Source organism: Piliocolobus tephrosceles, unplaced genomic scaffold (genome assembly GCF_002776525.5).
Source record: "Piliocolobus tephrosceles isolate RC106 unplaced genomic scaffold, ASM277652v3 unscaffolded_34323, whole genome shotgun sequence".
Classification (NCBI taxonomy): Eukaryota; Metazoa; Chordata; class Mammalia; order Primates; family Cercopithecidae; genus Piliocolobus; species Piliocolobus tephrosceles.
This window is the reverse complement of record NW_022318003.1, coordinates 9,179-22,173: the sequence shown is the minus strand read 5'-3', so window position 1 is coordinate 22,173 and position 12,995 is coordinate 9,179. Positions and strand designations below refer to the sequence as shown.

The window sequence follows — 12,995 nt, the reverse complement described above, 5'->3', positions numbered from 1 at the left end:
GGGGAGCAACTGGCAAAACCAGCGGAAGAGGAGCTGACTGCAAGGAAGCAAAGTCTTTCTGAGGATTTTATAGAATGGAACTTGGGCTGATAGGGAGTAGCAGGGAGCTTAACTTATGTTCTTTCCTCAGCTGGGGTGTTTGATAAATTGAGGCGTTTAATGGTAAGTGGGAAGTCTGCAAGTTATGTATGTTATCCGCACGGGCCAAGGTAGACCTAGAGCTTATTTGCTTTCTCTCTTTGCTCTCTCTGGTCCCACTGGTCTGACTCCTTTTCCCTAATCAGGATTCCATAAAGGATAGGACAGGGAAGGAGGGGCATTTTGCCAACTTGAGGGTAAGGTCTCGGGGCATCAATGATCCAGTGACAATTGGGAAGTCAACATCACAAAAGACCTAAAAGAATGTAGGCCCCCAGAAGCTAGTTCCTGTGGCTCACAGTGACTGCACCAGGCTCAGAGATTTGGTCTCCTCCGGATAAGTGCTGGGAGCAGGTTGTTGTGGGCTGGAACTTGGTCCAGGCCAGGATCTGCTTGGAATGGAGAATCTACCTTCACGGAGTGGTCTAAAGTCAGTGTTTTGTTTTGTTTTGTTCTGTTTTTTTGTTTTTGTTTTTGTTTTTTTGAGATGGAGTCTCACTCTGTCACCCAGGCTGGAGTGCAGTGATCCAATCTCAGCTCACTGCAATGCCTCCCAGGTTCAAGTGATTCTTCTGCTTCAGCCTCCCGAGTCACTGCAATTATAGACGCCTGCCACCACACCTGGCTAATTTTGGCATTTTTAGTAGAGGCGAGTTTTCACCATGTTGGGCAGGATGGTCTCAAACTCCTGACCTCAAGTGATCACCCGCTTTGGCCTCCCAAATGCTGGGATTACAGGTGTGAACCACCACGCCTGGCCTAAAGTCAGTGTTTTGAAGTCCTCTTGTGTGGGAAACCATGTACACTATCACACGGCAGGCTGCGGGCTGAGTCAGAACTGGTGCAGGTCATGTAGGGCCTGAATGGGGCATTTCCAGAGGTTGAGGACCTGCCTTGTGGGTAGAGAGAGGAGGCAGGATGACTTTCTTTGTTGCAGATGAAGAGTCCGCAATTCCATAAAGTTTGATTGGGGTATCAAAGCATTATCAACTATCCAGGCCTGGTGGGTAGCATGCCTAATAACTGGAATTCATAGTGGATTGAAGTAAAGACATCAGGGCAGGCTGAAGAGTAATGCACTTAGATTTAAGTCCAGGGTCTGCCTCCAGGACAAGCCACTGAATCTCTCTGAGCCTCGATTTCCTTCCCTACAAAACGGAGTTAACAATGCCTACCATAAGGATAACTGGAAGGACTCCATGAGATAATATGTGAAGCAGTCAGTGAGATAAAATGAGATTAGCTCCCCATGGTGCTCTATATGGTACCTGGTACATGGTAAACTCCCAGCAAGTGGAAGACAGTGTCCACAGTAGCCATTAGCAGTCATCTGGTCAACCCATGTGAAAAGAGGGGCACAAATTGGGGAGAGGCTTCCTTAGGTTCACTATACCACTTACTAGACAAGCTGCAACTAGAAACCACGGAACTTCTAGACCCCTGCCCTTTCTCTAGCTTCAGCTGCCCTGTGCACAAAATTGTTCATTCAACATTCATTCTACTAACACATCCAGATTTCTCCAAGAAGTGACTTTATTTGTAGATTTGCATATTTGCAAACTCTTTTTGTATACTGTATGCCCAGGCTCCTAAAATCCTAGCCAGTTGTTCAGTCCCAGGATAGTAAATTGGGAAACTCTTTGAGAGCGATGCAACAGTCTTAATCCTGCACTGGACCAATTTCAGTCAGGGTGTGGGGCTTGCTGGGGTCTTGCTTTTTTTCTGAGATCATCTGGGGATTTTCCATCCCTTAGTGTGACCTTGAGTGATCTCCACCCCTCAGCCTACTGGTCTTGCCTCTTGGCCCCAGTCAAATTGAAAAAGTAAAAGTTTCTGTGAACTCCTTTCTCCCAGGAAGCTCTAGGATTGGGTGTAAGGTCTGGATTGAGGACTGATGTCTGTGACTCAGGTGGCCCATGCTGACATCTGCAGTACTGTATCAATTACAGGCCACAGGTGACTGTGTTTCCGGAAGCACAGACCTGAGGCCAACCACGAGACTGGGTGTCAAGCAGGAGCTTCAGGAACCCAGGTTCCCTGCAGAGTCCTCACCTGACCTCTTCATTTGTAAATGGTGAGAACCAACGTGGTGAGGACCCTGCTCTAAGTCTTTTCCCAATGCCATCCCATTGAAGTCCCTGACAAATCTATTAAGCAGGAGCTATTATTACTATTACTATTATTTTCATTTTACCGTTGAGCAACTCAAGTCACAGAAATGTTAAGTTGACCTAGTTAGTAACTTGCTATGGTGTTTGTTTGTTTGTTTGCTTGCTTTAGGGAGAGAAGGGGTCTTGCCATGTTGCCCTGGCTTGCCTTGAACTCCTGGGCTCAAATGATCTTCCTACCTCAGCTTTCCAAGTAGCTGGGACTACAGGTGCACACCACCATGCCTGGCTGCCATATTACTATTAAGCGGCAGAGTCACACTGTAAACTCAACTAGCATGACCTCAGGCTCATTCATTCATTCGTTCATCAGGTAAATGTGTCTTGAATGTCTATCATGTACCAGGCACTATTATAGGCACTCCAGAGACACCAGTGAACAAAAACAAGGATCCTTGCTCTTTCTTGCTTAAATTCTAGCAGAAGAGAGACAACATATAATCATTACAAATAAGTAAATTATTTAGTTTGCTTGTGAATGTTAAATGCTATGGAAAAAGGGAAGATAGAGCAAGGTAAAGGAGATGAGAAGTACTGGGGCGTCGGAGCATGCAGTTTTACATGGTGTGATCATGACTGGCTTCACAGAGAAAGCAGATTTGAGCAAAGACTTAGAAGTAAAGAAAGAAGGCCGGGCGCAGTGGCTCACGCCTGTAATCCCAGCACTTTGGAAGGCCGAGTCGGGCAGATCACGAGGTCAGGAGATCGAGACCATCCTGGCTAAGATGGTGAAACCCCATCTCTACTAAAAATACAAAAAATTAGCCTGGCGTGGTGGCGGGTGCCTGTAGTCCCAGCTACATGGCAGGCTGAGGCAGGAGAATGGCATGAACTCGGGAGGTGGAGCTTGCAGTGAGCCATGATCGGCCACTGCATTCCTGCCTGGGCAACAGAGCGAGACTCTGTCTCAGAAAAAAAAGAAAAAAAAGAAGTAAAGAAAGAAGGGAGTGACTTGCATGGTTACCTGGGGAAGGAGAATCACAGGCTACAGAAACATAGACAAGATAACTTCAAGCTTTTTGTTTGTTTGTTTGTTTGTTTTTTGAGATGGCATCTGGCTCAGTCGCCCAGGCTAGAGTGCAGTGGTGCTATCTTAGCTCACTGCAACCTCTGCCTCCTGGGTTCAAGCAATTCTCCTGCCTCAGCTTCCTAGTAGCTGGGATTCAGGCACCCACCACCATGCCCGGCTAATTTTTTTGAATTTTTAGTAGAGACGGGGTTTCACCATGTTGGCCAGCATGGTCTCAAACCCCTGACCTCAAATGATTCACCCACCTCTGCCTCCCAAAGTGCTGGGATTACAGGTGTGAACCACCACGCCTGGCCACTTTGAGATGTAAGAATTAACAAGGGGTCAGAGAGGATAAAGGTAGGGGAGAAAGGGACCTCCTGGAAGGATAGACCTGCACGGCATGCTCCTCACAGAGGCTGAGAACTGAAGGCCACATGCAGGATGAGGGGTAGGGGGTATCAGAAAGATGTTGTGGTTTTCAGACCCCTCAATATCCTGGCCATCCTTGGGGCAGGAAGGAGGTTGCTATGCCAGCTCTGAAACCTCAATCCCAAAGAAATCTGAGAGGCCTGAGGGAGATTGCTGGGTAGGCAGCTTCGGTTGAATGTATCACAAACGTGAAGGTCCTAGATACAGAAACCCTGAGGTTCAGGGCCTAGAGCAAAGAAGTTAGAGGTCACAGTGCCCTTAGGCAAAATGAAAGCAAAGAAACAGATGACTGGCTGATGCTAGAGTTGGCGAACTCTGAGATCTGATATTCCAACTGCCCAGTGGCTAGAACCTACACTGTCCATGTGAGAGCCTACACTGGAATACAGCCTCTGACTCTCCATACAAGGCTCTATTTTGGACCTTGGTTAGCCATGGTTGGCCTGGGTACCCCTCTCCTGTGGTAGCACAGCACGCAGCTGCTCTCGCCCTGCCCAGTGCAGGCTTTGCTTTAAAAATTCTCATCTCAGGATGAATTTCCTTATTGGGTTACTCCAGTGTGACTAGTTCTTTGTCAAACACCTCCTCTGTCCCCGCTTTCATTTGGGGGTCACCTTTTTTGCGGGGGAGGTACAGGGTCTTGCTCTGTCATCAAGGCTACAGTTCAGTGGTGTGATCATAGCTCACTGCAGCCTCAAACTCCTGGGCTCAAGCAATTGTCCCACCCTGGCCTCCCAGTAGCTAGGGGTACATGTACTCCCCACCACTCCTGGCTAATTTTTTTAATTTTTATTTTATTTATTTATTTTGTAGAGATGGGGTCTTACTATGCTGCCCAGGCTGGTCTCAAACTCCTGGCTTCAAGTGATTCTCACCTTGACCTCCCAAAGCATATGGGGATTACAGGCGTGAGCCACTGGCCTTGGGAGTCATCTTAATGCTCAGCTGCATCTACCCCGAAATACTGCCCCTTCTGTGAAAGCACTGGCAAGTAAGGAAGATTTTCAGAAAGTCTCAGAGGGACAGCAGAGACAGTGACAGTCACATACTTCATAATAACTTTTTTTTTTTTTTTTTTGAGACAGAATCCTGCTCTGTCGCCCAGGCTGGAGCGCAGGGGCCAGATCTCAGCTCACTGCAAGCTCCGCCTCCCGGGTTCACGCCACTCTCCTGCCTCAAGCCTCCCTAGTAGCTGGGACTACAGGCGCCCGCCACCTCGCCCGGCTAGTTTTTTGTACTTTTTAGTAGAGACGGAGTTTCACCGTGTTAGCCAGGATGGTCTCGATCTCCTGACCTTGTGATCCGCCTGCCTCGGCCTCCCAAAGTGCTGGGATTACAGGCTTGAGCCACCGTGCCCGGCCAATAACATTTTTTTAAATGCCTTTTACAGAGGTCCTCTCCCAGCTCTCCTCCCTTCTTTGCTGCCCCCAAACTTCAATGACCTCTCTCCTCTCCACTTCTCAGGGTCTCATTCTCACTCACACTACCCTGCTCGGTCACAAATGATTCTCCTTGGCAGCTTAGACCTCTTTTCCTTTCATTTTGCACCGAAATCCCTTATATTCATATAAATATTTATCAATCTTATTTTACCTAGGCTCTCTTTCCTTTTTGAGACAGGATTTTGCTCTGACCCAGATTGGAGTGCAGTGGTGCAAAAAGGCTTACTGCAGCCTCCCCAACCTCCTGGGCTTAAGTAATCCTCCTGCCTCAGCCTCCCAAGTAGCTGGGACTACAGGTGCATGCCACCATACCCAGATATATATATATATATATATATTTTGAGACCCAGTTTCCCTCGTGTTGCCCAGGCTGGAGTGTGATGGCGTGATCTGGGCTCACTGCAAGCTCTGCCTCCCAGGTTCAAGTGATTCTCCTGCCTCAGCCTCCCAAGTAGCTGGGATTACAGGCACCTGCTACCAGGCCCGGCTAATTTTGTATCTTTAGTAGAGAGAGGGTTTCTCCATGTTGGTCAGCCTGGCCTCCCACTCCCACCTCAGGTGATCCGCCCACCTCGGCCTCCCAGAGTGTTGGGATTACAGGCGTGAGCCACCATGTCTGGCCTCCTTTTTAAAAATAGAAAAATCTCACTGAGCTGCCGTGATTTTAACATGCCCCCCACTGACAATCCCTCTAAGTACCTCAGTTCTGAGTTCTAGGCCTGGGTCGGCCTCAGGCTCATTCTGAGACCTATGCACATTCCTGCTTCTCTGGCCTCACTTTTTCATCTTATGATGGAGGGTTAGGAGTCAAGGATCTGAAGATACCAGGCAGGACAGCGGGGAAATGGAAAACGCCCCTTGCCAGTGGCACTCGGAGGGTGCAAGAGTCAGTGTCGGGCTCAACGTGAGGAGGCTCTTTCTGCCCCCAGCCCAGCAACCCATTTGAACAGATCTGGCATCCCGAAGAATTCTCGAATGAAGGGGAAGAGAGGAAGGGAAGAGCCGGGAAATGCGCAAAGCGCCTTTTTCTCCACTTTCGGAGATGGTACGTGAGCGCTTCCACGCAGTGGCGGCTGCTGCGGCGGGCACGTCCCCTACGGGACCCACGCGGGGAGCGGACTGGCAGCGCGCGCGTGGCGGCGGCGAGTGGGTCGTGCCAGCGACAGCGGGGTGGGAGTGGGGGCGCACGCGCGGGCGTGGGCGAGCGGGCCCTGGCCGTGCACACACACGGCGGGGGCGGGGGACAGATGCCGCAGTGCGTGCGCCGGGGCCGAGCGCACAAACGCAAAGAGCGGGCGCGGTGCGCAGGGGCGGGCGCCCAGCGGGCTTGGCATGCGCGCCCCCGCCCGGGGCTATAAAAGCATCGCCACCTGCTGCCACTAGCCAAGCCGCGCGTCCAGTTGCTTGGAGAAGCCCGTTCACAGCCTCCAGCTGCTGCTCGCTTCGACATGGACCCTGAGACCTGCCCCTGCCCTTCTGGTGAGCCCCCGCCCCCGCCCCCGCCCCCGCTCCCATCCTGCGGCACTGCGCGCCCTTGTACCTGCAAAAACACCCACGCCCCGCGCCTTCGCTCAAGGACACTTGGGGGAAGGGCTCCTGATTCCCTATTCTTCACCTCCTGAAGGGTGGGCATGCCTGTGTCGCGGAGAACAGGGAGACTTGGTACCCCATCTCCTCATGACAGGCGTGGGGACCCGAGTTTGTCCACATTAACCCTTCCTGTGGCGTCGCCCTCTCTAGGTGGCTCCTGCACCTGCGCGGACTCCTGCAAGTGCGAGGGTTGCAAATGCACCTCCTGCAAGAAGAGTGAGTGCGGGGACCCTTCCCCTCTGCCGCCGCCCCCTCTGCTCTGCCGAATTGGTGTCTCACCACCCAGGATACTCAGGATACGGAGAGACCGCCAGGCCCCGATCCCGTGGTTTCTGACTCTTGCTGGAACAGAACCACCCGGGAAGACATTAAAATACAGATGCCCCTGCCCCACACCTAGGAATTGATGGCCTAGGCATGGGACGAGAGGTTTTTGTAAATCCCCGGAAGACTCCAATGGCAGCTGGGGTTGAGGACTGCTACACTGGTCCAGTCTTTCCCGCCCCACCCCTCAAAACCCCCAAAACCTGGGGAAGCCATTAGTGAGGCTGGGGCTCAGCTCTGGAGTTCCGGTCCCTTGGCCTCTCTCAGGCCTTAGGGATCCTCTCAGTTTGATCTCAGAATCTCCCCAGCTCACAGCAGTGTAATATGCATAGAGAGTAAGAGGTGGGAGGAAGGCTCCCTTCTTCTCTAGGTATAAGACCAGGCACAGGTCCCCACTCCCTCCCCACGGCTTTCCTGGGCCCCCTACATCTGTATCATATCTGCCCCTCCCAAGTTTATCCTTCAAGGCCCCTTTCAAGGTCATTTACCCTGTGATGCTTTCTCCTTAAGGCCTAGTACCCACCTAACCTGGGCTTAAGCCCACCAGCCCCCAGGACTTCCTGACATCCACCCAAGGGGCTCTGGTCTATTTCCTGGGTACCTCTCTCCTGTGGTGGTGCAAGATGCCACTGCCGCGACATAGATGCTGAGTCAGGGCAGGTGCGAGACTAAGAAGGGGGCTGTGACCAGCCCTGGCTGAATGAATGAGAATGACTCCCCACCCAGCACCCTTCCCTCCCCTTTGATGGGGACGGATTTCAGGAGTGTGCATCAGACTGGTCATCTTCCATTTTATCTGCAGGCTGCTGCTCCTGCTGCCCTGCGGAGTGTGAGAAGTGTGCCAAGGACTGTGTGTGCAAAGGCGGAGAGGGGGCCGAGGCAGAGGCAGAGAAGTGCAGCTGCTGCGAGTGAGGAAGCACCCCTCCATGTGGAGCACATGGAGATAGTGCCAGGTGGCTCAGTGCCACCTATGCCTGTGGTGAGGTGTGGCTGGTGTCCCCTTCCTCTGCTGACCTTAGGGGAGTGGCAATAAATCCCATGAACAGCATGAGCCAAGGACTGGTCTCTTCTTAAAGTGGGGAAGGATGTGGAGCAGTGGGGGGGCCTACTCCAAGGGAGCCACCCAGTTGAATGAAACCCTGGCTGGGCGCGGTGGCTCACACTTGTAATCCCAGCACTTTGGGAGGCTGAGGCAGGTGGATCACCTGAGGTCAGGAGTTCAAGGCCAGCCTGGCCAACATGGTGAAACCCTGTCTCTACTACAAATACAAAAATTAGCCGGGCGTGGTGGCAGGTGCCTGTAATCCCAGCTGCTCAGGAGGCTGAGACAAAAGAATCACTTGAACCCAAGAGGTGGAGGTTGCAGTGAGCTGAGATCACAGCACTGCACTCCAGCCTGGGCGACAGAGTGGGACTCTGTCTCAAAAAAAAGAAAAAAAAAGAAAAAAAAGGAAGAAACACTGAGACTTAGCCACTGGTCTGTTTGGGGCTGGGGTGGAGCCTGGGGGACAGAATGCATTCTCCTCCTCCTTCAGATGGCATCCCACCCTCCTGCTAAGTCAAGTTCAAGTCTAGGGAAATAGGAAAGACCAGGCTCATCTAGCTTTGGCCCTCTCCAACCTCCTAACCTCACTTTCTTCATCTGTAGAATAGAGTTAGGGGGAGTTAAAGCCAGCCCCTAGCCTGTAGGGCCTGTGAATTTGGGGATTTTCTAGTTGTTCCTGCAAAGCTGTCTGTTTTCAGATTTATCAGAGGAATGTCCAGGAGGCCCAGGGGCTTGTCTTGGCTGACGGTCAGCTGCATTCCCAAGGTCACCACCCTGAGTAGCCTGTTTCCCCAAAGCACATTGTTCGGTTCCCTTTCACATTTTCTCATTTGGCAGTTTGTCTCCAGCCCCTCCTATCTTCAAGGGTAATAAGAGCTTTTATCCACAATGGTTGTGATCCAGTCCTTGGTGAAAGAGAACACCAGGTTTACCTGGGTGAGCTAAGAAGGGAGAAATGAATTCTGGGAGACAAAAGTTTCCCAGTAAGAGGATACAATGCTGTGAACACGTCACTTTTCCTCCACGTTAGTTTTTGCTGACAGTTAATTCAAAAGCTCACCAGGAGATATATATATATTTTAGCAGGCTGAGTTTAGAAAAGGAGAATGCAGGGAAAGCCAAGCCAGCTTTGAAAAGGAGCAACAAAGGGAGCTTTCTCCAACCTGGTAGCTCCACTCGTTTCCAAAGCTCTGGAAAATGGTGGAGGGTCAGGAATAGATCAGTTGGATAGAGGACAGTCCTAAAACAAACCTCGGTGTTGCTAGAAATCAGTGGGAAAGTACACACTACTCAGTGAAAGGTGTTGGAACAATTTGTATGTCTGGCTAATTTTTGTAGAGATGGGGTTTCACCATGTTGCCCAGGCTGGTCTCCAACACCTGAGCTCAAGTGATCCACTAGCCTCGGCCCCCCAAAGTGCTGGGATTGGAGGCAGGGTTTTTTTTTTCTCTTAGGCTGGAGTGCAGTGGTGCCATCAGGGCAGTGCAGTGTGGACCTCCAGGGCTCACGCAATCCTCCCACCTCAGCCTCCCAAGTAGCTGGGACTACAGGTGCATCCCACCATGCCCAGCTAATTTTTTTTTTTTTTTTTTGGTAGAGGCTGGGTTTTGCCATGTTGCCAAGGCTATCAGTATGATTTTTAACTTCATTTTACAGATGGGGCAGTAGGGGTTGGGGAAATTTGCATGAGGACACACAGCTAGAGTGGTGTGGTATAGCCAGGATTTGAATACAGACTGTCTAACTGAAGAGTAGCCCCCTAAACTTAAGCATGCATTGTTTTCTTGCTTCTGGCTTGCCTTGTGTTACAAAAATCATAGAAAAAGAAGCAAAATCACCTCACATACACTAATATGGCTAGTATCAGCAATACAAAATAAAAAGTGTTGGCCAGAATGTAGAGATACTGGAACCCATGTGCCTTGCTGGTAGGAATGTAAAATGATGCAGTGCTGTGGAAAACTGTAGTTCTCAAAGTTAAAAATAGAATTCCATATGACCCAGCAATTCCACTTCTAGGTATACCCCCCAAGAATTGAAAGCACAGTCTTGAAGCGGTATTCTTATACACATGTTCATAGGATTATTTATAATCGCCAAAAAGTAGAAGCAATCCAAGTGTCCAATGACAGATGAATATGCAAAGTGTGTTGTATACATACAAAGGAATATTATTCAACCTTAAAAAGCAAGGAAATTTGACATATGCTACAACATGAATGAACCTTGAGGACATTATGCTGAGTAAAACAAGCCAGTCATCCAAAGACAAATTCCGTGTTATTCCATGCGTATGAGACACCTAGAGCAGTTATAGTCTATCTATACAGAGACAGGTGCAAGTGTTAGGATGGAAGTTGCCAGGGGCTGGAGGGAAGGATAATATGGTTTGGCTGTGTCCCCACGTGTCAGACGAGGGACCTGGTGGGAGGTGATGGGATCATGGGGATGATTTCCCCCATGCTGTTCTCATGATAGTGAGTTCTCATGAGAGCTGATGGTTTTGAAAGTGTTTGGCAGTTCCCCCTCTGTTTTCTCTCTCTCCTGCCACCCTGTGCAGAAGGTGCTTGCTTCCCCTTTGCCTTCCATCATGATTGTTTCCTGAGGCCTCCCCAGCCATGTGGAACTGTGAGTCAATTAAATCTTTTTTCTTTACAAATTATCCAGCCTCAGGTAGTATCTTTATAGCAATGTGAAAACAAACTAATACGAGGTGGAAATTGAGAGCTGTTTAATCAGTATAGAGTTTCAGTTTTGCAAGATGAAAAGGGTTCTGGAGATGGGTTGCAGACAATCTGAATGTACTTATCATTACTGAACTGCACACTTAAAAATCTTTAAGATGGCAAATTTTATGTCATCGTATTTTACAGTTTTAAACAATAAACAGGCTGGGCGCGGTGGCTCAAGCCTGTAATCCCAGCACTTTGGGAGGCCGAGACGGGCGGATCACGAGGTCAGGAGATCGAGACCATCCTGGCTAACACGGTGAAACCCCGTCTCTACTAAAAAATACAAAAAACTAGCCGGGCGAGGTGGCAGGCACCTGTAGTCCCAGCTACTCGGGAGGCTGAGGCAGGAGAATGGCGTAAACCCGGGAGGCAGAGCTTGCAGTGAGCTGAGATCCGGCCACTGCACTCCAGCCCGGGCGACAGAGCGAGACTCCGTCTCAAAAAAATAAATAAATAAATAAATAAATAAATAAATAAATAAACAAACAAACAAACAAACAATAAACAAAGCTAAATGATGAAGGACAATAGTTTCTATTAATATACTGTGTGCTGTGGATTTAATTGTGTCCCCTCAACAAAATTCATAACGAAGCCCGAAGTCCCAATGCAACTGTATTTGGAGACAGGGTTTATAATGAGGTAATTTAGGTTAAATGAAGTTACAGGGGTGGGGCCCTCCAACTATAGGGTTAGTGTCCTTGTAGAAGAGTCACCAAGAGCTCACTTGCTCACTCTCTCCTCTTGTGCACAAAGAAGAGGTCACATGAGTATACCTCTTCTTTGTGAAGATGGTGAGATGGGGGCGGCCTATGAGCCAGGACAAGAAACTGACCATGCTGGCACCTTGATCATGAACTTCCAGCTTCCAGAACTGTGAAAATATAAATGTCTGTTGTAAGCTGCCCAGTCTACAGTATTTTGTTATAGCAGCTGGAGCTGAGTCATATAGTGTGTGTATATAGTAGTCCCCCCTTATCCACAGTTTCACTTTCCAGTTACCTATAATCAACCCCAGTCCAAAAATATTACACACAATAAGATGTTATGAGACAAGAGAGAGGGAGATCACATTCATATAACTTTTATTACAGTATGTTGTTATAATTGTTCTATTATTTGTTAATCGCTTATTATGCCTAATGTATAAATTAAACTTTATCATACCTATGGATCCATAGGAAAAAACATTATATATATAGGGTTCGGTACTATCCACAGCTTCGGCATCCACTGGGGATCTCCCTCTGGATAAGGGGTACTACTATCTACATATATATGATCTTTTGTACACTTACACACACACGTTTGACAAAAGATCAGTATATACAATATATAAATAGTTTCTATAAATAGATAAGAAACAGACAACGATTTAAAAATTAGGCAAAAGGCCAGGTGCAGTGGCTCCTGCCTGTAATTCCAGCACTTTGGGAGGCTGAGCAGATGGATCACCTGAGGTCAGAAGTTCAAGCCAACATGGCAAAGCCCCATCTCCACTAAAAATACAAAAATTAACCAAGTGTGGTGGTGGGCGCCTGTAATCCCAGCTACTTGGGAAGTTGAGGCAGGAGAATCACTTGAACCCAGGAGGTGGAAGTTACTGTCAGCCGAGATCGTGCCATTGCACTCCAGCCTGTGAAGGGGTGGCCTGCCCCTCCACACCTGTCGGTATTTCTCTTTAGGTGGAACGAGAGACTTGAGAAAAGAAATGAGACATAGAGACAAAGTATAGAGAAAGAAAAAGTGGGCCCAGGGGCCCAGGGGACCAGCTCTCAGCGTACAGAGGACCCGCAGCGGCACCAGTCTCTGAGTTCCCTCAGTATTTATTGATAATTATCTTTACCATCATTAAAAAGGGAAGTGGCAGGACAATAGGGTCATAGCAGGGAGAAGGTCAGCAGAAAAACATATGAATCAAGATCTCTGTGACATGAATAAGTTTAAGGAAAAGTGCTGTGCCTTGATGTGCATATGCAAACATCTCCATAAACATTTTCAGTGCATAAAGAAAAAAAACAGCATCTCAAATACAGAACAAAATGGAGTCTCATGTCTACTTCTTTTTGTATAGACACAGTAACAGTCTGTTTTTTTTTTTTTTTTTTTTTTTTT

General features: G+C 48.9%; 1 protein-coding gene across 1 annotated transcript; it reads left to right on the top strand.

Annotated features, from left to right (window-relative positions):
• Positions 1-6,126: 6,126 nt before the first annotated feature.
• LOC111541266 (metallothionein-3) lies at positions 6,127-8,151 on the top strand. The gene is made up of 4 exons (XM_023209975.2): positions 6,127-6,234; positions 6,573-6,668; positions 6,930-6,995; positions 7,906-8,151. The coding sequence occupies exons 1-4, from the start codon at positions 6,165-6,167 to the stop codon at positions 8,013-8,015; spliced, it is 342 nt and encodes a 113-aa protein (XP_023065743.2). The 5' UTR covers positions 6,127-6,164; the 3' UTR covers positions 8,016-8,151.
• Positions 8,152-12,995: the final 4,844 nt, after the last annotated feature.

Excerpts from the sequence above, each read along its gene's own strand:
- LOC111541266 (XM_023209975.2), top strand. The coding sequence starts at position 6,165 with ATGAAGGGGAAGAGAGGAAGGGAAGAGCCGGGAAATGCGCAAAGCGCC. Across the intron at positions 6,235-6,572 it reads TTTCTCCACTTTCGGAGATG|CCAAGCCGCGCGTCCAGTTG; the intron begins GTACGTGAGCGC and ends TGCTGCCACTAG. Across the intron at positions 6,996-7,905 it reads ATGCACCTCCTGCAAGAAGA|GCTGCTGCTCCTGCTGCCCT; the intron begins GTGAGTGCGGGG and ends TTTTATCTGCAG.